We start from the raw sequence: 27,651 nt of genomic DNA, 5'->3' as shown, positions 1-27,651 counted from the left end.
TACTTGAATTAAAAATTATTTAGTGCAAATGCTATTTATTCTAAATCTATATATCGTGTTAATTGCTTTACTAAAAACATCGCCCAAATATATCCAGGTAGGTACACAGGTTTTATCGAGATATATTTGTACGAAGTCGTCAGCGTGGATACCTCTATATTATCTATGACAGTCGTCAAGGAGTCTGTTTTGTATAATTAAATTAAGTGTAGGTAATTCAGTTTACAACTTTTTATAACTTACAATACGTCGAGAGAAAGTACTGCTAAAAGCAACCTAAAATACGAACGAAAAGATTAAGAGGATTCTGTCCACGCAATAACATTACGATGTTCGTTCTATCTCTATTCAGACACCTTGGGACTCCCTCACCCAAGCAGTACTTTCAGTAGAAATTTTGCCGTAAATATTCACATTCCGCTCTACAAGTCATTATGATTCCAATATCTAAAACATTTTTTCAAATATTTAAACTGTTTTGTATTGTTCTTTGAGCTAAAGATTGGTTCTTTTTTTGGTGAAAATAGAGTTTTTCATTTGTTGTAATTCTAAATTTTTTTAGAATTATATATAATTGTAAAACATAACATAAAATAAGTAGGTTAATAGGGTAGGTTCAAATTCTATGGACAAAATTTCAATGAGTTTAATTAGTTATTGTAGTAGAAAATTTTAATAGTAGCACGAGTTGTATGAGAATCAACATTAAGGATGGGGATATACATCCTTAATGTTGATTCTCAAACCTATTAAAATATATTAAATAATGACCTGGTCCATAACAGATAGGTACACCGATTCTTTCAATGCTTGTTGCAAAGATAATAATACTAAAATAATCAATAAATGTACCCTAGCACTGATTAACCTTATCGTTACAAAGTAAGTACATTTGTTATCGATATCTATGAAAATGATTATGATTATTCTTCGTTGAGAATAATTTGTGAATAGTATATTGGCAAATGGCATTGAAACTGTTAGTGTAGTGTTGTTTATCTTTCGTTATTTTGGAAATCTACACGTAAGTAGTGTACATATACCTACTACATATTCACCATGAGTACTTACTATAGGGTACAATATATTTAGCTATAATATTATAAATACACTAATGAATTAGATTTAGCGGTACTGTTAGACAACTGTGTTAATTATACTAGACCTAGGTATTTAAAAATAATTTTTGTGTAATAAAATATTGGTAAACCAATATTACGTTTTTTTTTGTGTAAAATCACTATATTTCTGAGATATAACAAAACATTACTGATGGTTTGATGCCCGATAGACAGTAACAACCTTCCAAAAGGCGTATCGTCTCAACCTTTCATACTCAATATTCCAATTGTATAACAATAATAGTTATTTAGATCAGTTCTATCAGCATACATACGTAGGCAATACATGTGATTACCAATAAATCTTACCACCCTATTCCAATATTTGCTTTTCAATTGCGATTTTCCCGCTACAGGAAGAATTTTATAATTATTTTTAAGCATTTGAAATAAAACCTGAATGTGTGAATTGGGTCATAGAAGTCAGTCAATCTACCACCTTCATGATGCTGCCGTGTGCCTACATTTCTACATGAGGGCTTAGACTCTACGACACGTGTTTGCCGTTATACTAGACATACAAAGAATTTTATTACTTATATGTAAGTACTTAATACCAAATAATACTACTTAATACCTATGTGTAATTTTCGTTACGCCTTGCGTTGGCTTTAATTAATTTAGGTTATCTATTATTTGTTTGGTTGCATGCAATTGTACAATATTTATACCTATCTTATATTATTTACTGCTATGGATGGAATTACATTTTCGACTGCACTAATAGCGTAGACATAAGAAGTGGTTAGGGTACTTTTATTTCAACTGGAAAGCAGATGCAGTTGCATCTGCTTTCACTAACATCTTACAATGCAGTTGTATTGTAAGATGTTAGTGAAATTACAGGATAAGAGGTATAATAATGATTATAAATGTCTTAGAACAACATGACGGCCACGGTGGTTTAGCGGTTTAGCACACCGCTCTCGATTCCTCGCACGGTATCTACCAACATTTGTATTCATAAGTAAATATTAAGTACATATACATTATTGTTACAAAAGCATATTATTATTGAGATATTTACCTAACTTAGGTAAATATTAGGTTCTTACATATGAAATTGGCGTTTTGTAAGGGAGTAACCTAAATCAAAGTATGTACCATTACTATTTATGCACTTTTGCCATCTCAAAGGTAGTTCATTGATCACATTACTAAAAAAATATTCGGACGGGAATCAATAAAATCTTTGAAGGCGCTTTAGACTGCCCCATCGGATTTTAATTTTTTTTCGTGCAAGAAGTTATTGAATTTTCGAAATAAATGGTAATTTGTTGGAGCAAGATCCGGGGAGAATGGTGGATGTCTAGACATTCCAATTGAAGCTCTTCTAATTTGGTAACTGTCTGTTGTGCAGTGGTCTAGCGTTGTCCTGAAGCAGCAGTGGCTACGGCGTATGTACTACGGCGATTGACCAGCCTCGGTTGTTTAGCAGCTAGCTTTTCCATCATTGTTTGCAATTGCTAATAATACACATCTGCCGTAATCGTCTGGCCAGATTTAAGAAAGCTGAAGTGAACAACACCGGCACTAGACCACCAAACGCTCACAAGTAACTTACTTTGAGTGGATTTTCGCTTGGGGCAGGATTTGGCTGGTTCGCCAGGGTTCAGCTATTGCGATGAGCGTTTCCGATTATCGTACAAGATCTACTTTTCATCCCTTCGTTATTATGCCGGTTGACTAATGTAATACAGCAGTCTACGCGCGTTTGTCGATTTGGTCTACTCAATTCATGAGGGAGGCACCTTTCAATATTTTTTACCTTCCCAATTTGCTTCAAGTGTATTAAAACAGTTTTGTCACTAACACCGCAGCATGTAGCTAACTCGGAGGTGGTTTACGATGGATCTGCTTCCACAATTCAATTCTTTATTATCAACCTTGGACTCCGGCCGCCCACGGGGTTTGTTTTGCAGGTCGAAATTTCCAGAACGAAATCGTTGCAACTAAAAACGCATTGTGTATTATTTTGCGACATCACCGCCATACACATCATTAATCCTAGGAACCGTTTTTGCAGCACTGGCGCCACGGCGGAACTCGTACTCGTAAATAAAGCTATATTTTAAGTTTTACCTACATTTTGTAAACTGAGTGACGCAAAGATAGAAAAACAGATTGCGATTACGGTTTTCAAAAAACAGATGCATAAAGTAAAAAGCTGTATAAATTTGAAATTGGAATTCCTAACCAATGAGATATTTGAGATCAAAGTGGCCAGTACGACAAAACGCCAATTTCATATGTAAGGACCTAATACTAAAAGTATTTCTTTTCCCATTACGGCCCTTTAACCACTTTCTGTGTTTCCCAAATGGTTAGCTGTTAGGAATTTAGGTCGCCAATTGTATATTTATTTTAAATAGTGCAATAAAGAATACATAAAATAAATAAATATTCATAATATTAATACTAGGTTTAAAGACAAACTTGCTTTTCCTAACTATTGTTTAGAAAAAGTTAATAGATATGTTATGGGAATGGATATAAAAATTATATTATATATAAGATACCAAAGGATATACTGAAATTACCTTTAAGTTTTAAAATATTAGCTAAATGATATTTGTGAAGCAAAACCTTGTTATGTGCATGAAGCACGGGATTTCTATTAATATTATATGTTTGGCATTCAACCTATACGGGGCCATTATGTAAATAAATTGTTTTTTAAAAAAAGAAATTTAGTTAGTTTCTTGCCAGTTCGTCTCAATTGAATCTGTATACTGTACTGAACAGCAGGGAAAAATATGAATACAAAAAACTTGACGTTCATAATCGGCTAAAATCTCCCTACATGAATAAATGATTATTAATTTGATTATATTGAATATATTATTGATTTGATTTGACTCTGTATATTATAGCAGGGCTTCCAAAATTTTTGCGATATCAGTGTTGAGATAATTTTTGCAGCCTTGTGATTAGTCTTTAAAGTATTACAACAAATAACGAATTAATATAATTCAAACACTAGACGCAGCAATGGTGTCGTCTTAAATAGGTACAGTCCATAAATAAAGATGCGAGTGAAAGAAATATTCGGAAATTACAAAGAAAACCGAATAAAAAAATTATAATGTGTATATGGGTATTTACAACAGATAAGATAATATCTTTATTAATGAACTCTTAAAACTCGAGATCGAGATCGATATCGCAGTGTTGTTGCCTGACTCATCTACATTTTCTCTTATGCAACATTTAGTATTTTGTACTGAATTTGCCCGTATGGGGTCGTCTTATCTGAATGATAAGTATCTTTTTAATGACGTCATTATCAGATATAAGTAGGTACTTACTGAAATATTATATCATAAAATATGATATTGTTGTTTGGTGTCATTGAAGAGTCATCGATTGTGCTAGTCATGCTGACTGTCTAAATATTTCAACTATTTATATTATAATTAGTTATTTACGAATGTTAACCGGAGTAATTAAGCTTAAAATTATGAAAACTTCTACTAGCTGTATGTGCGAGTGGTTGCGTGTTAGCATGATAAAATCATAATGGATAGCCATAGAAATCTATAGCGCATAGCCTGTATGATCTGTAAGCTGAATGACAATGAGTTTACAACTGGCTACAACTAGCTGGCGAACCTGAGAATCGTTCAGCAGGAAATTTTGACGAGTTGCGAACTCGTAACCTTTTATGTACAGACTGATAGAATATTAGAATAATTTCCTTTCACGTGACAATAACAAATATGCCGTGAAGAGTAAATAATTGCAAATCATTTAAGACAATACTTTCTGTTAGTTAATAATTAATTACGATGACGATTAACGAAAAGTATTTTTATTACTAGTTATAACTTGCAGTTTTACTAGATTTCAAGATTTATATATTTGTATAGCTTAGTAAACTTTTGAATAAATATAGATTTGTAACATGTTTCGGTTGAAAGATGAGAAAATGCAGGGTTAGTAGGCATGACATCTTAATCGAGATACGAATTAATGGTGTCCCGGGTGTCACATGTAGACATTACGTTATATCGCTAAATTACTATCCAGTGAGCCGTGAGCTTATTTGTCATATCAATTACATTAAAAGGTATTATTTTTTCAGATACCGTCTCAATATGCGGCAAAAAAAAGAAGCTAACTCGTGGGTAAAGTTCCGCTTGTTGACGTGGAAGAACTTCCTGCAGCAGTGGAGACACCCTTGGCAGACCGTAGCCGAGTTGTTACTACCAGTTGTAACTCTTTCGCTTATTCTGCTTCTTCGTTGGCAAATCGAGCCAAGGAATGTCGATCTACGATCCTTTGAACCTGTACCTGTGCACTCTCTCACCGTTTCATCTTTAAGTATTCTGTAAGTACTTGGTCCGTTCCGTTCGAAGGCTGCTTCTATAATCCTTTTTTTGTACGAGTTCATAGCCCACCATCTTGTGCTCCACGAAGTTGTACGACACACCAGAAATCATAATGTTAGTTAATATTAGGCCATGAATATGGAGATATGTAGAATTGAAGTGATTGTGTGAATACTTGATGTAGTAATTCTAACTCTATTAGATATGAACTACATCTTTATCGCCTGCCCGCGGTACGTTTTCATTAAACATATTTTTCTGACTTTTCGAAAAAGCGATGACGCGATGCTAAATAACATAAAAATTAGTAGTAGGCTAGTATTAGAAAAACAATAAAAAATTGAGCTTTAAGTATTATTTTATTTATTCTGTAATAGGTACTTTATTTTAAGAAAGTGGGAAAGTTCTTAAAGATTTTCTGGATGCTATTAATGTTATCTCATATGACATAACCCTTAGCACTCACGACGACTGAAATAGATTAATATGAAAAGTTCTGTTGGAATTATATTTGATGTTATTTTGTTGAGTATTCACGGGTTTACGGTATATTTTACGGTAAAGACGGGTTTAAACACCCGTCTATTTTCCATTCCATTCCATTAGTTACATAAACAACTATTAGTACTATTAATTTCAATAACTATTACTGCAATGTATTTGTAACTAAAAATGTACAGTTCTACAAATTCACAAACAAAATCGTATTGACGGATAGACAGTCTCTTAAAAACGGCTTAGCAATACCGGGCATAACCTAACTCAGTGTCTATATCCCCAATAGCTTTAATATTTTGTAAAAACTGTTTTTATTGTCTTCGATTTGCACAATGTTTATACTAATATTTTTATTAACTTATGTTTTTCAGGGTTGGTATGAACTTGACAAGAATGACTGTAGCTTATTCACCAGAAAGCGAAGTGTTGGAGGATGTTGTTAGACGTGCCACAACGAATTTTTTCAGAAGCAATGTAGTAGATCTCATAAAAATTATATTGAAGATAATATTGGAAAAAATATTGGAGAATATGCCAATTCCGCCAGATATTACACTTCCGACAGATACGACAGATTTAAATTCAATTTCTATAAATAATTTTCTGAAATCATTAATAAAGATTGAAGCTTACAACAGTAGTGCTGATCTCAGAGGGATATATTCTAATGAAGTATATACTCGAAGGGTGCTGGCTGCTGTGGAATTCAATGATACTTTACACGGTGCGTGGTTATTCATAAAAACTAAAGCCATACAAATTAATTTAAACTTTTACATATTTTGTCACTTCTTTTGAAATGAAGAAAATATTTTATTAGAAACGTATTTCAATATAACAAGCGAGAATAGTTTCATTCGATTTTTAGCATTTTTTGCATAGTCTGATAACTACGCAACTGCCTACTTTATTACTGTATCAAGTCCCATATTAATAAAATTAACGTATTATTTTAATACCTTAATTTTATTAAACATTTTTAGGTGATTTCGTTTGTATTCGATGAATGTAACATATTACTATAACTTTATATTCTAGCTACTGCTAACTAAATGCTACTTAAAACTTGTTTATTTGCAGGAGCAACCGAAATACCAAATAATATAAATTATTCCCTAAGGTTTCCTGAAAGGCCTCGCTTAAATTCATTTTACTTATCTGGTGGTCGTAGTTGGCGTACAGATTTGATTTTTCCACTATTTGAAGTACCAGGACCTAGATCATCTTCATCAGTAGGTGGCAGTGATCCAGGTAAATACATAATTGTATACTACAATTACTCTGTAAGGGGAAGAGAGGGGTCGTTGTTAATTGTACTATGTCAGGCGACCATGATGCGTGATAATCTAGTTAAGTACTTCAGAGCCTCAACTACTGTGAAAATAACTACTGCTTCCTTCATCCACACTTAGATAATTAAATTAAATTAAAGTTAAGTGTATAAATGGCGGCAGGCAATATTACATAAAATTTCTTTGATGTGTATTGACTTTTTAATTATTTCATTTACTTACATCCATATCTAGGCGGCTAAAGTTGGCGGCCCAACAGTGTTAGATAGTGTTAGTTATGCGGACGATACTAAGGTTGCATACTAATATTAGTATGCATGAAATATATATATATATATATATATATATATATATATATATATATATATCTTTTCGTTGTGAAGGTAAACCACGTACAGCCAGTATCTGAAATTGAGAGTACTCTTACACAAGTCTCTGATTGGGGGCGACTGAACTTAGTTCAATTAACCCTAACATTCACCGCTACGAAAGCCCCTTTGCTGTGTAACCATTTACCATCAAGTGGGCTGTATCCTTGATTGAACCTTCGTAGTATAAAAAATACTACCGTTGTTTTTCTCTTTATTTTAGCAACAAATAGTCTTTGTATAATTACGCAAATAAACGTATAATTAATTCACCCATTTTTAGTAAGTGAAGGATAGTGTAACAGTTCTTTCACAAATTTCCAAATATTTAACGGTTACAAGCGATATAGACGGACATGTATTTACTATCAATACACAGTTTAATAAAAAAACGTGCTTAAATACGTTGTTCAAGCGAGAAAGCAAATTAATTTCAAAGTAATGATTCGTTAGGTACTCTGAGTTTGGTCATGTAACTATTCCCAATAACCAGTAACTAATAAATAAGATGTGCTGCAGATCTAATCAAGTTTAGATCTAAGTCACTAAATGTACATAATTTTGCTTTAATATCGTATATTTGTATATTTCATAGATTCTAATTCTTTAGTGATTAATAGCAATGAACATCATTTAAACTAGGTAACATTTATATATTGACTTAGTGTTTATTTTTTTTACAGGATATGTACATGAAATGTTTGTGCAACTACAACACTTTATATCTATGGAGTTGATATCTAGAATAACAGGAGAAAACTTTAGAAGATTTAATGTGAATTTTCAAAGGTTTCCCCATCCAGCGTTTGTACAAGATTTTGCAATAGAAGTGATGCAGGCCCTCTTTCCTATATTTATAGTCATAAGTTTCAGTTACACAGCCATAAACATTACTAGAGTTGTTACACTTGAAAAGGAATTGCAACTGAAGGTTTGTAATTAGATATTTACTAACAAACACCCGCGATTTCGTCTACTTTTTGATATAGAAATTAGACGAAATCGCGAAAGGCCTATATTCGTGTCTGTAATATAAATTAGATAGGTATTTTTACGTCATATTTCATTAAGTAACATGTAAAGAGTTCGTAGTTACATAGCAAATTTTTACCTCTATATGCACGCGAATTTAATTAAAAGTATTTGTCAAATAATCCAGGATGTGGTTTATCAAAGTGCCAAACATCCAAATTCATGTATTAGGTCATAGTACGTATAAATAACTAACATAATCGCAATACACAAAATAATCGAATAAAATATCAAAAAGTTTCATAAATATTTGTATATAAATAAGATAACAGTAGGTATATATAGTACGAATGAATGTCATTAATTAATGTCACTGATACGATCACAATAAATTTGTTATATTATCTATATACTATATAGTATGCGCGTGTAAGTTAAAATTTATCCCTCAAATTAGTTGAATTGTTATTGTTACACCATCTATAGATAGATTCATGGTTAAAACATCTTTCTGACTAATGTCTGGTAACGGAGAATACGGATAAAATAATCCGAGGATGCTTGCCATGGTTGAAAACTTTGTATAATGACTTTGTTAGGTTAACGGTTTAGCGCACTGGCATACTTTCCTATGGCCGTGTGTTTTTGCGCCAACCAAATACATTTTGTGACTTAATTAACGTAAAACGTAAATGTTTATATTCTATATCTACCTATATATTATATCATGCAGTTGCTTATTATGATATTCTGGGTACCTATAGAAAAGAGTGGTGATCATGATATTACCGATTAATAAGATTTGTAATGTAGCAGTAATAGGTACTGCAACTGTAATATTTACAAATAAGTAAACAATTTTTATATTACAATACGTGTAGGTACATATTATAGCTTGTACAACAAAGGCCTTTACATTCTTTACATTCTTGTATGAACATAAGACAACAACAAATAATAACAAAACAATTTCGTGAATTTTTAAAATTTTTGGTTTGTACAAAATATTAATCGTAAACAGTTTTGGGTTTAAAGAACCTAATTCCGAATACAATCCACAGGCCTCTTAAAATGATTTGCTACAGATAGCATTGAATAGAGATAATATAGTTTGAAGATATAAAATATTTCATTAAATATTTATTACAACTTACAGGAATCTTTAAAAATAATGGGAATGCCTACGTGGATTCATTGGTGTGCATGGTTTTTGAAACAGTTCATATTTCTTTTATTGGCTACTGGTCTTATCGTGATTGTTTTGAAGGTAAATAATGTAATCATATCAATACATATAAATTAATACGCATAATCAGCAATTTTAGTCGCCAATCAATTTACTTTATAAGCTGTGTGTCGGCTGAAGGGTGAGATATGCCAGTGAAATTATAGGGTACGGAAGCATGACACGTTAGTCCTTCGGAATTGTTGTGATGACTTGATGTCTGTATTTTTAATACACAAGTATAGTGCGGAGGTTGGCACTTATGAATATAAATGTGGGCCATCGTCATCTAGGTTTCCATTCCATATCACATTAAAATATGTATTAATTAAAAACCCCAAGTCAACAAATGTCACCTTAATAGGATAACTTTTACTGAATATGTTTTTATGTTTTTGCATTAGGTACCCTGGTTTACTACTGACGAAGGTATAGGTGACTACGCTTTATTCACGCAAACTCCTTGGGATGTGCTATTTTTCTTCTTGGCCTTATATTTGTTTTGTACAATATTTTTCTGCTTCATGATCAGTGGCTTCTTCTCAGTGGGTAAGAAAATAAAATAATTACGTGAATTAAATACTTTTAATAAAATTTTACGTTGTTTTGTATGCCAAGTGCCGCGAATTGATAATTGATTAAAAATCAATCACCAATTCACGTAATAAATAGTTTTTCAGGATTTTGCCTTTGCCCTAAAACTTCCGAAAAGCTGCTTAAATCTTCTGTTCTTTGCTTACTTTTTACGTAAGGTGTTTGTTTTTTATACGAAAACAAATATAAATACATATTTTTAATAAATCAATTGTTAAATTGACGTATATTGCATTTCTGATTTATTATTTATTTATTTTGCCTGGTTTTTAGAAAGTAAAAAAAAAATCTAGTAAATATAAAATATATAATAGTATTGTTGCTATTGTATATTAGTAATTTATGGTAGTAATTAGTAGTTTAGTAGTAAATAGCTGACAAAACTGTACAATTTGAATGATTGAAAACTCTTTTGTTTTAGGCAGCACAGCAGCGTTGTTTATGGGGGTTGTTTGGTTTCTATCATACATTCCTTCAGTGTTATTGATGGCAGATATCAATTTGTCAACTGCAGGCCAAATAATTTCCTTTTTTAGCATAAACACAGTAATGTCATACGGTTTTCATCAATTGCTGGCCAAGGAGACTTTAGGCGGTTAGTATTATACTCATAAACCTACCTATATATAGGAGTTCTTGTATTCATAGTAACAATAGAGTAACTTTTATGTTTGTTTACCGAATTAAATAAATATTAAATGTTATGCTGCTATACATATATCTATGATAAAAATTTCAATCGAAATATGACTCATTAAAATAAGTAGACAAAACTTTAGTTTTTAATGTAGAGACATAGCTGATTTTATTATAATAAAGACTATTAATTCTATCGGTGGATGCAAGTACTACGTAGGTCCATTAAAAAATGACCATTTAACAAGACTGATTTATTTTATACTTTTAGGTATGCAATGGGGGGAGTTCATGTCAGTCACAGATTTAAACTCAACTCGTTTACCATTTGGATATGTGGTTATATTTTTATTGATAGATTCGTTAATATATATGTTAATAGCACTTTATTTGGAGCAAGTTCTACCCGGGCCATATGGCATACCAAAGCCTTGGAATTTTATTTTTCGAAAAGATTTCTGGTGTTCACAAGATACGGGTAAGCATTTTTTTTTGTTTATAGATATCTGGTGCTTGCTCTCGACGTTGTGCACGTTTGCACGTTACTTCTGTGTAGATAGAATTCAAATGATTGCCAAAATTGAAGTTGATGAAAATCTATCTTAAATATATGTATTTTATATTACTTTGTTAATAATTTATAATTTCTGTAATATATTATTACAGAAATGATAAATTATTAACAAAGTAATTTATGTATGTATATTATTTCACAGATGTAAAAACAATTGGTCCTCCTGAGATGGGAGAAATAACCATGGAAAAAGATCCACCTGAACTTACCATAGGTGTTGAAATTAGAGTAAGTATAGAAGTCAGTAAGAATTTTTGGTGATTATTTTTGTTGAAAATGGAAGTAAATTGAAATCATAGTATTACGTTAGTATAGAGTGAAAGTTTAACCAATGTCCATTCGGAAAATTTGTAATCTACTATACTATATCGATATTCATCAACAAAATAGCATATCCGTTTATAAAGCTGGCAAAACACTGAAAGTTTCTGCAAGCACCTGTAAGAGGTTACAGGTGCTTAGCACACACCATCTGTTGACACAATATCCTTTGATATCACTGTCTGATACAGCCCCAAATATCACCATCTTTGAAGTGGTATTGTTCATAATATATTTAATATGTTTAATGCTTTGTTTGTAACCACGTCTCAGGTAGACGTGTGGTCATGCTTATACTCAGAATAAATATAGTTCTCTATGGAAGTAAGTCAATATAGAATATTTCAGTCGCTTATAATCTTTATAACTTATACACATACAACTTATAAAATGTCTCTAATTGTAATTGTAATAGAAATAGAAATAGAAATAATCTTTATTCAAATAAACTCATTACAAGCACTTTTGAATAGTCATATTTTGATTCTACCACTCATTCGGAATGCAGATTCATCACAAGATCAGTGCTATGTAATTAAAATTTTTCTACAAAAACATTATTATCGTTAACGAATTCTTCAATTTTATAGTAAACTTTTTTGCAAAGGAAGTGTTTTATTTGACATTTAAATCTTTTTTCTGGCAGATTTATAACAGACTCTGGTATTTTATTGTAAAACCTTATTGATATAAATATGATCTAACAGAAGTTTTTACAGATAGGATGTAATTAAAATTTTTCTACAAAAACATTATTATCGTTTTAAAGGAAGTGTTTTATTTGACATTTAAATCTTTTTTCTGGCAGATTTATAACAGACTCTGGTATGTTTTTTCTTTACCTTTCCTTGACTTTTTCTAAACGATACTTAGGAACAGCAAGTTTGTCTATAAAATGATAAAGAACCATGTTATTATTATTCCGTATTGAATGTAAAATCTATCTATAATCTTTATAACTTATACACATACAACTTATAAAATGTCTCTTAATAGGTTTATTGTCCAATTGTAATTGTAATTATAATAAATCTACAAAGTGTAATATGATTATATGCTGGTGTAGTTAATATATTGTTATTGCTGTTGAAGTAAATAATAATATGCAAATTATAGTTGCTTTACTAATTTGAGCATCAGTGCAATTTATGTACCTAATATTATAATATTGGTTTTCAATCAATAAATTTATTTATATACAAATTGATATAATTGTATATCTATAACATATAACAAAAATCCTTTTCAGAATTTGACTAAAATATTTGGTGCGAACACCGCCGTGAATAACTTGTCTTTAAATATTTATGACGACCAAATTACTGTCCTACTCGGTCATAATGGTGCTGGAAAGTCTACCACTATATCAATGCTAACAGGTTTGTAATTAATTGTTACTAATCAATATTGATAAAATTATTGCCATACTATTAAAACCTATTTGTAGCGAGAGCATCAAATTATATATTACTTCTGTATTAGCTACTGTCATCATCATCGGCGTTTCCTTATTTATTTTTCTTTGTTATTATCTCTGTTCGCAGTCATCGTTATTCACTCTGTTTGCTACCACAAAATCTATCACACAGTTCATCCATCTCTATTGTGGGCTCTTATTCATCTGCCCTTATAATCATGCACATTTATATATAACATTTACCTTCTTTAAAATATTATCTTTATTCATACGCATGCTCATACCAAGCCATACATTTATTCTTTATTTTCTTAATCCTTGTCACACAATCCATACGCATTTGTTGTATGTCTTTCACCCGTCGCGTTTACAGCTTTTAATTACTTTTACTATTTTGATTATTATATATACTTTTTTTAACTTCTATCACATGAGAAAAATACTAGCCTAGTGTCTGTTAATGTCTATGGGTAGGGGTCATGGTCTACTTGTGTTTCAAACGTTAAGCCTTTGAAACAAGATATGACATATCGCAAATTATCAACATCACATGCGATGTAGAAATGTAATTAAAGTTTGTGTGTACATTAGGATAAAATTAAATTTATGGCACAATGATTTTGAATGAATGTTGAAATTAATCAAATGATGAATTTGGTCACAATTGATCTGAAAATAAACAATAGTTTTAGATTTTATATTTATATTTGTATATCGGTCGCCAGGTAATTTGCCTGCCACTCGAGGTTCGGTAAGTATCGCAGGCTATGATATGAAGAAACAAATGAAATTAGCTCGCAGTAACCTTGGCCTTTGTCCACAACACAACGTCATTTTCAATGAACTAACAGTTAGAGAACATCTGGAATTTTTTGCAAGACTCAAGGGATTCAAGGGCAAAGAATTAAACAAAGAAATAGACACTCTTATAGACGACTTGGAATTACAATCAAAGGTAAGTTGTGTTAAAAATGTTACATATAAAGAATTAGTGGATTTGGACGGTTTGTTAAAGAAAAATGTAATATTTAATTTGAATTCAATGATAATGTAGATTCATAAAATGTTTAATTTTATTTTCTCAGCGCAACTATTTAGCCGAAGGCCTGTCTGGCGGACAGAAGCGCCGCCTGTGTGTGGGTATAGCTTTAAGTGGGCAAGCTCGCGTCGTCCTACTGGATGAACCCACCTCAGGTATGGACCCATCGTCGCGCCGAGCACTTTGGGACCTTCTACAAAAAGTTAAAAAAGGCAAGTCAACTGAAATTAAAAGACATAGAAATTATAAGTTTTAAACTGTTTTTCATTGTACTGCCTACTACAGTTCCTAACTGTTTACATAGTCTCTCTGTCTTTCTTATTTTAAGACTTACGCTCTCTAAATAACATATTTAATAACGCACTTCTCCAAAAGTATTATATTATTATTTCTAGTTTAAATGGACCCTCTACCTACTACTTCGCTTATGCAAACCTACTCAAAGAAAATTATTCATTAAATAAAAAAAAGTGAAAGTCAGTCAGTCACAGCTAGTGTTGCGAATAAATATTTTATAAATATCTAAGTTTTTAATATGATAATTTGTGTGTAAGGTATAAAGAATAAATGTTTACTCATTATGTTCTCTTTAAGGTCGTTCTATAATTTTGACGACCCACTTTATGGATGAAGCGGACATCCTGGGAGACCGAGTGGCAATCATGGCCCATGGACAGCTCCAATGTGTCGGTTCTCCATACTTCCTAAAGAAGCACTACGGCGTTGGATACACTTTAGTTGTAGTGAAAAATGAAGAATTTAATCACAATGCATGTACTCTACTAATCAATAAATACATTCCCAATACTGAAATTAAAGAAGATCGTGGTATGTTATATTATATTTCATATATTCCAATTAACTTGCAATTAATTTCATTAATTTATTTTTATAAGTTTCCAATTACAATCCAATTATTATTTTAAGTCAATGATAAGTCAAAAATTTTTTTTTTTAAATAAGCAGATAAGGCCCTAGGAAAAATATATTTGTATTTAATTTTAGGTACTGAGCTAACTTACAGCTTGTCAAATGAGAATTCAGATAAATTCGAAACTATGTTAAACGATTTGGAAACCAACCGAGACGATATTAAATTTAAAAATTATGGTTTGGTAGCAACTACTTTAGAAGATGTTTTCCTGTCGTAAGAATATTTTCATTATTTATTAATTAAGTATCTACCTTACCTCTATTTCTTTTAGAATAAACAAATGATATACATAGTCCTATGCACAACAAAACTCTGCAGATTTTGCCAATCTCAAGAGGATACGCCGATGTATTAATCTTTAGCTTTTAAAGCAAGCTACTACCCGACTTAAAATACTTATCATCATCATTTATTTTCGTAAAAATATGTATTCACTTGTTTTATTAAAAATAAATTAGATTATGTAAGTTCTTTTAGTAATTGTATGTACTTTAAATATAACAACCATATTTCCGTAAAAATATTGAATCCGTGGAAATCTTCTTGGAAAATACGTAGTGAAAGAATACGTTGGTACAATCGTTTAGCGTTGTATTATTCAACGATTGTATTATAGTTTGTTGTTAAATATGTTGTAATACTTTGAACAAGTATTGAAATCATTATTTATTTCAGAGTGGGCTCTGATGCCGAATTAGCTTCTATTTCTGATGAAACTGATACAATCGCTAGTGCAAATAATATAAACGCACAAGACTTGGACACATCGTCTACAGATCAGTGTATGTATTATTTTATCTCATAACCCTTGTCAATATTATACACGTTTACGTTTGTAATTATTGGAGTTTAACTCAATCACGCCTAGGCACTAAATTTAAGTGAAATTTGGTATACAGATAGATGAAATCGTGAATTAACGCAGTACTCTAAATAATTTATACCCGAACTCATGTGGCAGGCCTGATGAGTATCTATTTTAATATTATTACTGAAATTGTAATATATTTGTATCTTTGCATATTAATAGTTGGTGTCAACGAAGGTGTTTTTACGTAAACTAAATTATAAGTCTGCTTATAATATGAAACCGTATAGATACAAAAAGTAATTGACACTGCATTAAGTATTGCTCATTTATCTTTTAAGATCACTTATTTTTTTAATGGCTTATGTGCCAAAAATCTTTCACCTCTCGAATTGATATTCTGCAAACGTCGCCAGTGTTTTGTAATTTACCCAAAGTTTGGGAAATATACTAACTAGATATCAAGTCGGTACCTAGTTTAGTGTATGTATGTGTATGACTATGACCTATGACTGTTTTAGTGGTTTATGAGGAAGTATTGACGACGGGGATACAGTTGTTGAGGCAGCATGTTACGGCAGTTTGGATGAAGCTCTGGCTAACCAAAATACGATCATGGACTTTAATTTTACTACAGTTTTTAGTTCCTTTAGTCCAAATAGTAACGTCACTTGCAGTATTGGAATATATAATGTCACTGCAAGGTGATTTACAATCTCGTCCGCTCAGATTCACTGAAGGGTAAGAAAGTAGTACTTGTTCGTTATTATAATAGTATTTTAGTTCATAGTAGATAGCTAATAAATACATCGTTGCCAGAAGGTATATTAAAGTATTTAGGAAATAGATACATGTACTAAACATAAGTTACAAGGTAACTTTTTTTTTTATATTAAGTAAGTTGCTTGTTGACGCTTTTATCAATACAAAATACAATATATCGGGATCACGTATTTAAACGACACATTCTATATATATATATATATAAAGTTAGATAAAAGTTCTTAGATAAAGGTAAATAAAAGTTTAGGCAATTTTTTTTATGAAATGACGTTCCTCTCACATTTAGTCAGACGGCGGCACCTGTGAAAGATAATATGGGAAGTAGGTCACGATTGTCAGATAGCCCTTTATGAATAAGTCAGCGCAATGGTACCCTAGCCCCGTTAGAGTAGTTATATGGGTGACAGATGTCCCCAAGTTTCCATGACTAGTCCATGATTTTATATTTATTATATAATACAAACTACACGAAAAAAACGTATTAATAGTAATTGTTATTATCCTTAATAACAAAATTGGTAGATATTACTCAAGTCAAAGGATTGAAATAAACTCATTAATTTAGTTTTTGTGGTATTATGTGATAAAATGTCAACATTGAAATCACCACACACTATAATTTTTTTGTTAATATTAAATACTCTTTTTAAAATATCCTCCATTACCTCTTCAAATAAATTATAATCACTATTTGGAGGTCTATAAACACATATAACTATATAATTGTCTAGTTCCACACAGGAAATTTCAATACAACATTCAACAGAAAGATTGCCAATATCACTACGTTCTTTTACTTTTATATTATTTTTCACCAATATCATAGAACCTCCTCTATTTACTATTTTTCTATTAAAGCAGCTGACAATATTATAATTGTTTAAGCTGAACATCATATTGCTCACTTTGAGCCAATGTTCAGTTAAACATAGAACATCTATATTATTTTTTTCTAAAAACAATTGAATAATTAATTCACAGCCGAGAAAACTTTGTATGTTCTGGTGAACAATTTTCAATTCTGATAGCTTTCCCTTTGTCTTTTTCAGCAGTTTAAATCTGCAGTCATATTTAAATTTTTGTAAATAAAAGGATTCTTACTAGAATCAATATTTATGTCAATATTTTCAGTATGTTTAGTATTAACATTAGTACAAGTACTACTAATTGGATTAATGCAACCCATTATATTACTTATAATGGGGTCATTTATATTATTATATTTGTTATTTGTTTTTTAGGCAGATAAAATCTATCTCCAGTCATACAAAAGTTTGTAACAAATTTGTTACTATCAAAAAATAAAAAGTCATTATGAAAACATGTCATATTATAAATTAAATTATTAATATAATATATGAACTTATTTTGTTCAATGGTAAGACCATTTGAACGGAAATCTTTAGTAAAAGGCAAAGATTTATGCGTTTTGAAGAAACCAGAGTATATCTAATACATATCGTATTTAAATTGCAAAGTTATTATTTTATAGTTGACGAAGATCATCATTAATACTAATAGTGTATGTTTTTATCCGTAGATATGCCAGCACAGAAAGTCTTTTAAGTTTCAATGGTACAAATTCAACATCCAGAGGTGCATTAGCGAAGACTGCTTACGAGCAAATGTATACATCGTCTGATATAGATAATATGGACCTCACAATTGTTGACGGACAACTGGTCGATGATTACTACTTACAAAGGGTATATTAATAATGACTACCTATATATTTCTTAACCACAACATAATAAAAAAGGAAAAATTTCTATATGTAAACAAACTGTATATCTTATATAATATTTCTAAATGACCTCGGTGGTCTAGCTGTTCAGCATACCACCTTACATCCGATCGTCGCAGGTTCGATTCCTCGCACGGCACAAACATTTATATTATTGAGTATTGTTTGTATCGGTCTGGGTGTTTTCTATGTATATTATATATATATATATTTACAAGAAAATAAGTATGTTTATTATTGATATCAGTTGTTTAATACCCATAACATAAGCTCTGCTTGGCTTAGGACTGTATGGGGTGAGGTGAATTGTTGTGAGATATTATTGAGGCAACATAAATATTGCCTAACATTTATCATGTACCTATAATTTATATTACCTATCCAATATATATATATATATAACTGAATGTAACGAAATGCACATACGATAAATTATAAGGAATTAACTATTATTGTCAGTACTCTAAAACTCGATTCTAAATATAATAAATATTATAAAGGCGAACGTGACGGGGGGCACGGCCAGCATCAGACATAGTTTACTGAGCGGGGCTACATTCGGCGATGAATCAGCAACTGCTTGGTTCAGCAACTTTGGGTATCACGACTTACCCAGTTCACTTGCAACACTCCACAATGCGCTGCTTAAGGCCTTCCAACCCGATGCTGAGATCAATGTCAACAACCATCCTCTTGAAGTTAATTATAGAGATCAAGTAAGTTTTTAGTATCTGTTATAGCTACTGTTCATTGTTACAGGAATTTGGTACACAGTTTGATCAAATGTGAATTAACACAGTAAGCTCATAATAATTTTACTATGTATGTATGTATTTTTAGTAACTTTAAAACATTTTGTGATAACGAAGGTATCTTTACGTAAACTAAATCATAAATCTGTTTATTATATGAGACCGTTCAGATACAAAAAGTAATATTAACACTGCATGAAGTAATTACTCGATAACAGATCTACAGAATCAGATCACTTTATTTTTTTTTACTGCTAGCTTTATCTATTTTCTTCTTATATTACAGCTGCTATTATTTATTTCAGGGTCATGTAAATAGGTACATACTTTTTTATGTGATCATGCGATTTTATGCAAGTAAGCTAACGGCCTCCCTGATTGTATGTTTCAACCGACACAGAAAAACCCCAAACTGATTACTTTGTACAAAATCTACCTCGGTGACTACTGAGTAACGATTATTAAGAATTTAAACTATCCTATCATTATTATAAGTAAATATTGTATAATCTAATGAAAAAAGTAGTAAAGTAGTAAGAGCCCTGTCTAATTTTAAAGAATTCATCTTACTACCTATCTTGCAACGCACTTTGAGTACATAGATCTATAAACAAACAAACGAAAAAAGTCGTATGTAAATATAAATAAAAATATGTAGTCTGTAGTCTTATATACAACATTTTGTTTCAGAGTGACATGCTGGCAATGGTAGAGTTTGTGTCATTCCAGTTATCTTTTTCGATTGGAAATAGTTTAGGAATAGTTACAGCGGTCTACATTATGTTCTATATCAAGGTATGATTATTCTCCTTTAAAGTATCAATGTCAGAAAATCAATTTCAAACTTTTTACTTTTATTTTCGTTGTGCTTTAAACGAAGGTTTAAAAATTTCAGGAGCGCATGTCTCGCGCAAAACTTCTTCAAAAAGCTGCAGGAATCCGCCCAGTCGTGATGTGGAGTAGTGCTGCTGTCTTTGATTGGATTTGGTTTCTTCAAATTTCCCTGACTGTTGTTTTACCTTGTGCGGCCTTCAGAGTTATTGGGTTGTCCAGTTTTGCCGAGCTGGGTATGTAATAGAATGCTATTACTAGTTACAAAAATCTTTTTTTTAATTCTTACAAACTACTATATTTCTTTTCATTGGGCAACTCAACAAATGTACTTACTTATTATGATATTAATTATTTGTTAATCACAATAATGAAATATCGTTGTAATATTTACCGCATTATATGTATTTAAAAACGAAAAATTATAGCATTTGGAAAAAAAATCTTAATATTTTCTTCTCTTCCCTTTCTTATACTTCTTAGTTAGTTAAACCTAAAGTAAGAAAATATTTAATTCCGAATCTATATTACGATTGGGGCGATACAATTTCTATAAAAAATGGCTATTTTTATAAAAATTATATCGCTCCAAGATTTAAAATTTATTTGAATAAAAAAATTATACAATTTACATTTTAATTCAGTATATTTTCCGATGTTGTGTATTATTACACTAAAATTATTCACCGATTGTTTGTAGGTCGAATGTACGTGTGCATCATGGTATATGGTGCGGCAGCTCTACCACTGCATTATCTGTTCTCATTCCTATTCACCGGGCCAGCGGTCGGCTTCGTTGTCATGTACTTTATTAACTTATTGTTTGGTAAGTACTTTATTAACTTGTGTTTTGATAAGAAATATCCATTTAGATTTTGTTTAAAGCTGTCTGAATGGTTACCTGAGTTTGAATGTTTGAGTATGATAAAATCACGGTTTCGGTTGCATAATACTTTAATATTTCAAAATGGAAATGGTATTAGGGGTAGAACGTTGGTCTCGTATTCCTTGTGCTGCTCATGTACATAATCAACGGTTGGCACTTACCTAACGTCAGGTGGCCATTCTATCCTGTTTTTTGCCAATCCAGGTATATAAAAAAAATACTGAAGTTCAAAGTTAAAAGAGGAAAACTTCCTTCCAAGGCAATACTTTTTATTAAACTTTATTTTTATCCAGTTTTTTAATGCATGAAACGTAATTACATTGAGGCCTACTAAATAAGCTAAAAGTATTTTTTGATATTACTTACTTATTATTTCAATATTACTTAAGTCCACTATAAATTTATTCTATTCTATGAAATTATTCATTTTTATACCAACGGAAGGTACCTACATACCTATGTATCTTTTAAATACTGTGCGTATGAAAAGCGTTGTATATTTATACAGATTGTATTTTATTATGTATCTGCAGGAAAATTATTTAAATGTACCTATTGTTTATTTCAGGCATTATAGGTTCTCAAATTGTAGAAGCATTGTATAATCCAATGCTTGACACAGCTCATGCGGCAGACATTATGGATACTATATTGCAGTTTTTCCCTCTTTACTCTTTCGTCACAGCACTCCGGTAAGTACAGGATATATTAGAAATATATAACAAAAGCAACAGAAACATTTAAAATACGCTTGTTTGTTCTTTAATAAAACATTTTACATATTAGGTATTCGAATGGTTTAGTTTTACAAAAGGAATTTAGAATTCAAACTTTATTTGAAATAGAAATATTTTTTATTCAAATAAACTTAATATAAACATTACTTAATGGATTCATGTATTATGCAATTCAATTATATTACATGCAATATTAAAAACATTAATATTCATATTCTATCTATATTATACAAAAAGTTGCTTTCATGTCACCTCTATCTTATGAATTAATATCACTCGCAGCGTGGTTTGTATGCTGTATTCTTTTTTGATGGTATCGCATAAGAGGGTCATTACTGCGGGCATCAGAATATACAGAGAAACTTTTTTTTCCGAAGTATTTACAATTGACCATAGCTAGCATTTACAACTTCAGCAAATGAAAATGAGGGTAAGTGCAGACGACACTCTAAACCCGCGGAGGGACGTGGAGTGCCCTGTCTACTGTGTATGTCATATATATCCACTTCCCACCAAGTGATGTCCATCGGCTTGTTTGTCACTTTAAAGCCATACAAAATATATAATACGGAATGTATTATTTTTCAGCTCTTTAAGCGCGGTCTCTATAACAGAACATACTTGCCTAATGGCCTGTGATTACTTGGAAGCGGTGATAAATGTGCAGGAATGCAACATGCAGTATCTCTGCGAGAACAGAACAAGTGCCTGTTGCAGTTAGTACATATATATGTATACAAATAACGTAGAATATAATAATAATAACCTTGGACAAAACACACAGCGTCATTTAGCCCTAAGTTAAGCAGACCTTGGAGTATGAGTACTAAAAATCTGTTAGATATACTTAAATACATACATAATATACATAAATATTTGTATCATGCGAGGAATCCAACCCGCGACCCACGGAATTAAGGTGGTGTGCTGAACCTCTAGATCACCGAGTCTGTAATATGTATAAAACGAAAGCTTATATAGAATTTCGTATTGATTGATTATCAAGATCGTTTCTTCGAAATTGCCTTAAGTAATAAGGCCTCCTTTCGTTTGGCACATTTATGCAGTATTATTTTATCTGTAAAATATAAACTGGTATGTTATATATTTACTGGTATGTTAACATATAATATGTTAAATATTTACTGGTATGTTTAAAATCTATATTTGTACCCTACCTATAACAAATTATATAGAAATGATTTACGTATCATATTTTCTAAATATATAAACTTTAATTATAGTATATTACAGCCAATGTTCAGATGTAAAGTTTGATTTGTTCATAAAGTATTATATGTCTTAATTTATAATTACAGTACGTGAAAATCCTTACTTTGAATGGGAGTCTCCCGGAGTTCTTCGGTACTTAGTGGTAATATTATCATCTGGTGCCGTGTTCTGGATCCTTCTCATGATCGTCGAGTATAGACTATTTCAGAAGGTACTAAAAAATATATTATAAGAATTACATTAACATATTTTGTATGTTACCTGTATCATTGATATATTATAAATATGAAATTTATACGTAATTGTCCTCACGCTGTAATTCCAAATGGAATTATTAATTATTAGCTACTCGCTCCGGCTTCACCCGGGAGTACATGTATTATATATAAACCTACCTCTAGAATAATTCTATCTATTAAAAAAATCGCTTCAAAATCCGTTGCGTAGTTTTAAAGATTTAAGCATACATAGGGACAGACAGCGACATCTGCTTTGTTTTATACTATGTAATAATAACTATCGTTGTTACTACATATATATACCTATGTAGAGTTACACATCCCAATATTTAAGACCTTTCAAATTTATACTATGTTAGTAGGACTTCTAGTAACTAAATCTTAGTACCTAATTGTATTATTATAATAATTATTATTCTATAATAATTTAATTTATATGGATTGGCGTTTATATAGGTATTCACATTTACGAAAAAAGCACCACCTATCGATGTTAACACTTTAGACAATGACGTCGTAGATGAAGCTCGACACGTGGAACAAGTGAAGGGATCCGATCTTGGCAGACATAGCTTGGTGGCTAGCGGGCTCACAAAGTATTACGGGAAACATCTCGCAGTCAATCAGGTCTCATTTAGTAAGTATGACGGTAATATTTTAGATGCCAAATCAAATGATATCACAATATCTTTTTTCATATAGGTCTCATTGCAGACCCTTGTGAAAAGTAAAATCTACCTTCAGTTCTGTTTGTGGTTCGAGCCAAGAAGATAAGATAAGAAATTCTGCTCTCACTGTTTTCAAATGCCATTGTACATCATTATTAAAACTTATGAATACAGTGACCATTAGCATATGCTATTGAATTATAATAGATTAATTTTTAGATATTTTTTTAATTATTCAGCAAACACAACTTTAACAGACCAAAGCAACAGACAAACAGTACTCGTTCTCAAGTATGACGGATATAGAGTTTAGAGACGTAATATATTACTTGCAGAATTCCGTTGCATAATAGTAGTAGTTGTATTTTGTCTTGTATTATTTTATTATATACCTACATGTATTACCATCGTCTAATTAATATGGCATTACCTATTGTTCTATTTGGGTACGACTCTCGTACCCAAATGGCAATGGCTAAACAATATCTTAAAAAGAAAAGGTCTTACAGGCCAGGAGGCATATTTATTAAAGCACGTATGAATTTATAAAAGCTGTTACAGATTTGACTCTGCGTTGGTCTATCATTAAAGCAGGTTATAGACAAATAGATTTACATGTATAATGTATATATTTGTACTCGTACAGGATCAATACAAATTTATGCATATACTGAAAATTTTATGTTTTTTGTAGCTGTGAGCGAATCAGAATGTTTCGGACTTTTGGGTGTGAATGGTGCAGGCAAGACTACAACATTCAAAATGCTGATGGGAGACGAGACTATCTCTTCCGGAGATGCATATATCGGTGGAGATTCTGTGAAGAAGAACATAACTAGAGTGTACAAAAATATAGGTGAGTCGACATACTAAAGCTAAATTTTATATAAATAGCTGTACTAGGACGGGACAGTCCGGCGAATAGCATTAATTGGAGAGGCATTTAGGTAAAGTTAGGGCAGAAATGTTTTCGTTAAGTCACATCAAAGTGGGCGACTAGTACAGTAATAGTGATTATGAGCTCAGTCGTTAAAACTATAATGAAGTGAAGTCATCATTAGGCACTTTAGTAGTAGCACAGATAAGATGCAATAGTAATACTCTATAAGCAACTTTAAAAATTACTAATTTTATACAATGCAGATGTAATGATAGTACATTACATTATTAATGAATACATATTACTTTCAGGGTACTGTCCGCAGTTCGAGGCAGTGTTTGAGGAGCTTACGGGTCGGGAGACTTTGTACCTGTTCTCATTGCTGCGCGGCCTGGACAGGGAAAGCACTAATGTTAACATACGCATACTTGCGCACGCACTTGGTTTCACTAAACATTTGGATAAAAGGGTAAATAGTTTGAGCTGCTCCAAGTTTATTCTATGAGTACCAACATGTACGGACTTACATTAAATATACATAAATATGAGATTCTGGTACACACACATCACGTCAGAGATCATCATCACGAGAGAGATTTGTATCGTTTTTATATACTGATGGTGTAATATTTAAGTTAATGGAACTACTCCTGATGACTAATATCTAATATAATGGCCTCGTATTGAGCATGTTACCCGTCAGATTGACCATTGTTTACATTTCTCAGGTTCACCAGTACTCCGGCGGCAACAAGCGCAAGCTGAGCACGGCTGTGGCGCTGATGGGCCGTACGCGGCTCGTGTTTGTGGACGAGCCCACGACCGGCGTGGACCCGGCAGCGAAGCGTCAGGTGCGTATGTGCGCAGTAGAAGCAGTAGTGACAGTAGTGTAGCCTGCGCAGTAGTCGTAGTCCTACATGAATTTTTGATTTCATTTTATTTGATTTGGATTAGTAGCAGTGTGGTGCGCAGTAGTAGTAGAGCACCGTAGTAGTGGCAGTGGTGTGGTTGTGTATGCAGGTGTGGCAAGCGCTGCGCGGCGCGATGAGCAGCGGCCGCGGCGTGGTGCTCACGTCTCACAGCATGGAGGAGTGCGAGGCGCTCTGCTCGCGGCTCACCATCATGGTCGGGGGCGGCTTCCGATGCATCGGCACGCCGCAGCATCTCAAGAATAAGTTCTCACAAGGTTTGTAACAGAGCAATTAATAAATACTACTTTATATAAGAGTTGGCACCGTTCACATGAGAACGAAGCGAATATTTAATCAATATAATAATCTGAACCTAGTGTGTGATTTGCATACTTTAATTATGTATCGGTTCTATAATCGAATAAAATATATTTATATTTATAGGTTTTACGTTGACTATTAAACTAAGAATGGACGAGGCGGCGACAGATGTCTCAAAGAGAACATCCGTGGATAATCTGAAACAATATGTATGCTCTAATTTCACAAGTCCCAAATTAATGTGAGTATAACCAATGTCGACATGACCTGAATGTAAACTTTTTATCCTATTATATATTATTATTATATATGTCTAGAAATTATATATCTAGTCTATAATATATAAATTCGTATAATTAAAGTTAAAGTTAAAGTTAAACTATATATAGTTCTATAATTTATAGGACTATTTAAGCTTTAGATATTTTAGAGAAACGCTAAATAATGCTGCCTTATTCGTAAATTAGATTGATATAATCCAAGGTACTTTAATATTTTTGTCCATTTATGTAACAGTTTTAATGTTTGTGATGTTTAGAAGGGTTACCACTTTACATGAGGTGGGTTCGTTTCTCATTCGGAGTGGTATAGGAAATAGGAGTGTGAATGTCTAGGAACTTTAGGTACTTCTTTCTTTTTTATGTAATTGGAATGGCAAAGAAGCTAATATCCCGCCTGTTGGTAAGCGATATACTTGTACTTCGTCAACATAGAGAAAATAAAATATACATATGGCAATGTGTGGCAATTTTAATATTTCGTATTTTACTCTAGGGAGGAGTATCAAGGCCTATTGACATATTACCTACCAGATTCCACTATGGCATGGTCTAGAATGTTTGGAATAATGGAAAACGCCAAAAGAGAATTAGATGTTGAAGATTATAGCATCTCACAGACCACCCTTGAACAGATATTCTTGCAGTTTACCAAGTATCAGGATGCTGAAAATTCAGAAGATACGAATTCACCTATACACAATGGACAACCTCACGTTACTCATATGTAGTATTATACCTACATTTACAGCGTCTAAAATAAAAGTGTTGAAACCCACAAAGCATTGTATGACAGGAACATTTGTTTATTGTTCCGTAAGTATTAAGTCATTAACTTAATTAGAAAGAAGTTTGTTAAGAAAATGTTTGTAGATAATGCTACATTGATGTAGACTTTGATTTAATTATACAAAATTATAAACTAGTAGATAATTATTAGTTGAAATTATAGAAAATAATGTAAATACATGTATCTCAAAACAATTGTAAAGTTAAGATTAATTTAAATTATTTTAGATTCTATTGCTAATAAAATTACTGTAATTTTATATGTTTTATATTTTTTTACTTTAATAATAAGGAATATAAATATTATATTTTCAATTATTTGTGTTTATAATACTTCGTAAATCAAATCCTAAGCACCCAAGTCTCATATTTTTTTTTAGAGTTCACACTTGATGTTCTCTCCATGATATAAAGTCATGCATTAATAAATCCAACTGTGTTAACAGAGTTTTGCTTCTTGACTGTTTTT

General features: G+C 31.7%; 1 protein-coding gene across 1 annotated transcript; it reads left to right on the top strand.

Moving 5' to 3' along the window:
• Positions 1–1,597: 1,597 nt before the first annotated feature.
• LOC131842606 (phospholipid-transporting ATPase ABCA1-like) lies at positions 1,598–27,355 on the top strand. The gene is made up of 32 exons (XM_059191182.1): positions 1,598–1,663; positions 5,206–5,451; positions 6,322–6,674; positions 7,031–7,201; positions 8,294–8,541; positions 9,739–9,849; positions 10,212–10,356; positions 10,823–10,996; positions 11,309–11,515; positions 11,754–11,839; positions 13,182–13,311; positions 14,075–14,304; positions 14,435–14,600; positions 14,983–15,216; positions 15,394–15,535; positions 15,998–16,104; positions 16,652–16,871; positions 18,454–18,619; positions 19,158–19,373; positions 20,100–20,204; positions 20,305–20,476; positions 20,941–21,066; positions 21,695–21,818; positions 22,452–22,579; positions 23,183–23,307; positions 23,792–23,972; positions 24,698–24,859; positions 25,195–25,352; positions 25,612–25,734; positions 25,904–26,069; positions 26,239–26,356; positions 26,890–27,355. Exons 2-32 carry the CDS (start codon positions 5,219–5,221, stop codon positions 27,122–27,124), a joined length of 5,262 nt encoding a protein of 1,753 aa, XP_059047165.1. The 5' UTR covers positions 1,598–1,663; positions 5,206–5,218; the 3' UTR covers positions 27,125–27,355.
• The last annotated feature ends 296 nt before the right edge of the window (positions 27,356–27,651 follow it).

This window comes from Achroia grisella, unplaced genomic scaffold (genome assembly GCF_030625045.1).
Source record: "Achroia grisella isolate CSIRO2021 unplaced genomic scaffold, CSIRO_AGI_Agris_v1 utg241, whole genome shotgun sequence".
In the NCBI taxonomy this organism is placed as follows: Eukaryota; Metazoa; Arthropoda; class Insecta; order Lepidoptera; family Pyralidae; genus Achroia; species Achroia grisella.
This window is presented reverse-complemented; position numbering and strand designations above follow the sequence as displayed.

Excerpts from the sequence above, each read along its gene's own strand:
- LOC131842606 (XM_059191182.1), top strand. The coding sequence starts at position 5,219 with ATGCGGCAAAAAAAAGAAGCTAACTCGTGGGTAAAGTTCCGCTTGTTG. Across the intron at positions 14,601-14,982 it reads TCTACAAAAAGTTAAAAAAG|GTCGTTCTATAATTTTGACG; the intron begins GCAAGTCAACTG and ends GTTCTCTTTAAG. Across the intron at positions 16,105-16,651 it reads CACATCGTCTACAGATCAGT|TGGTTTATGAGGAAGTATTG; the intron begins GTATGTATTATT and ends TGACTGTTTTAG.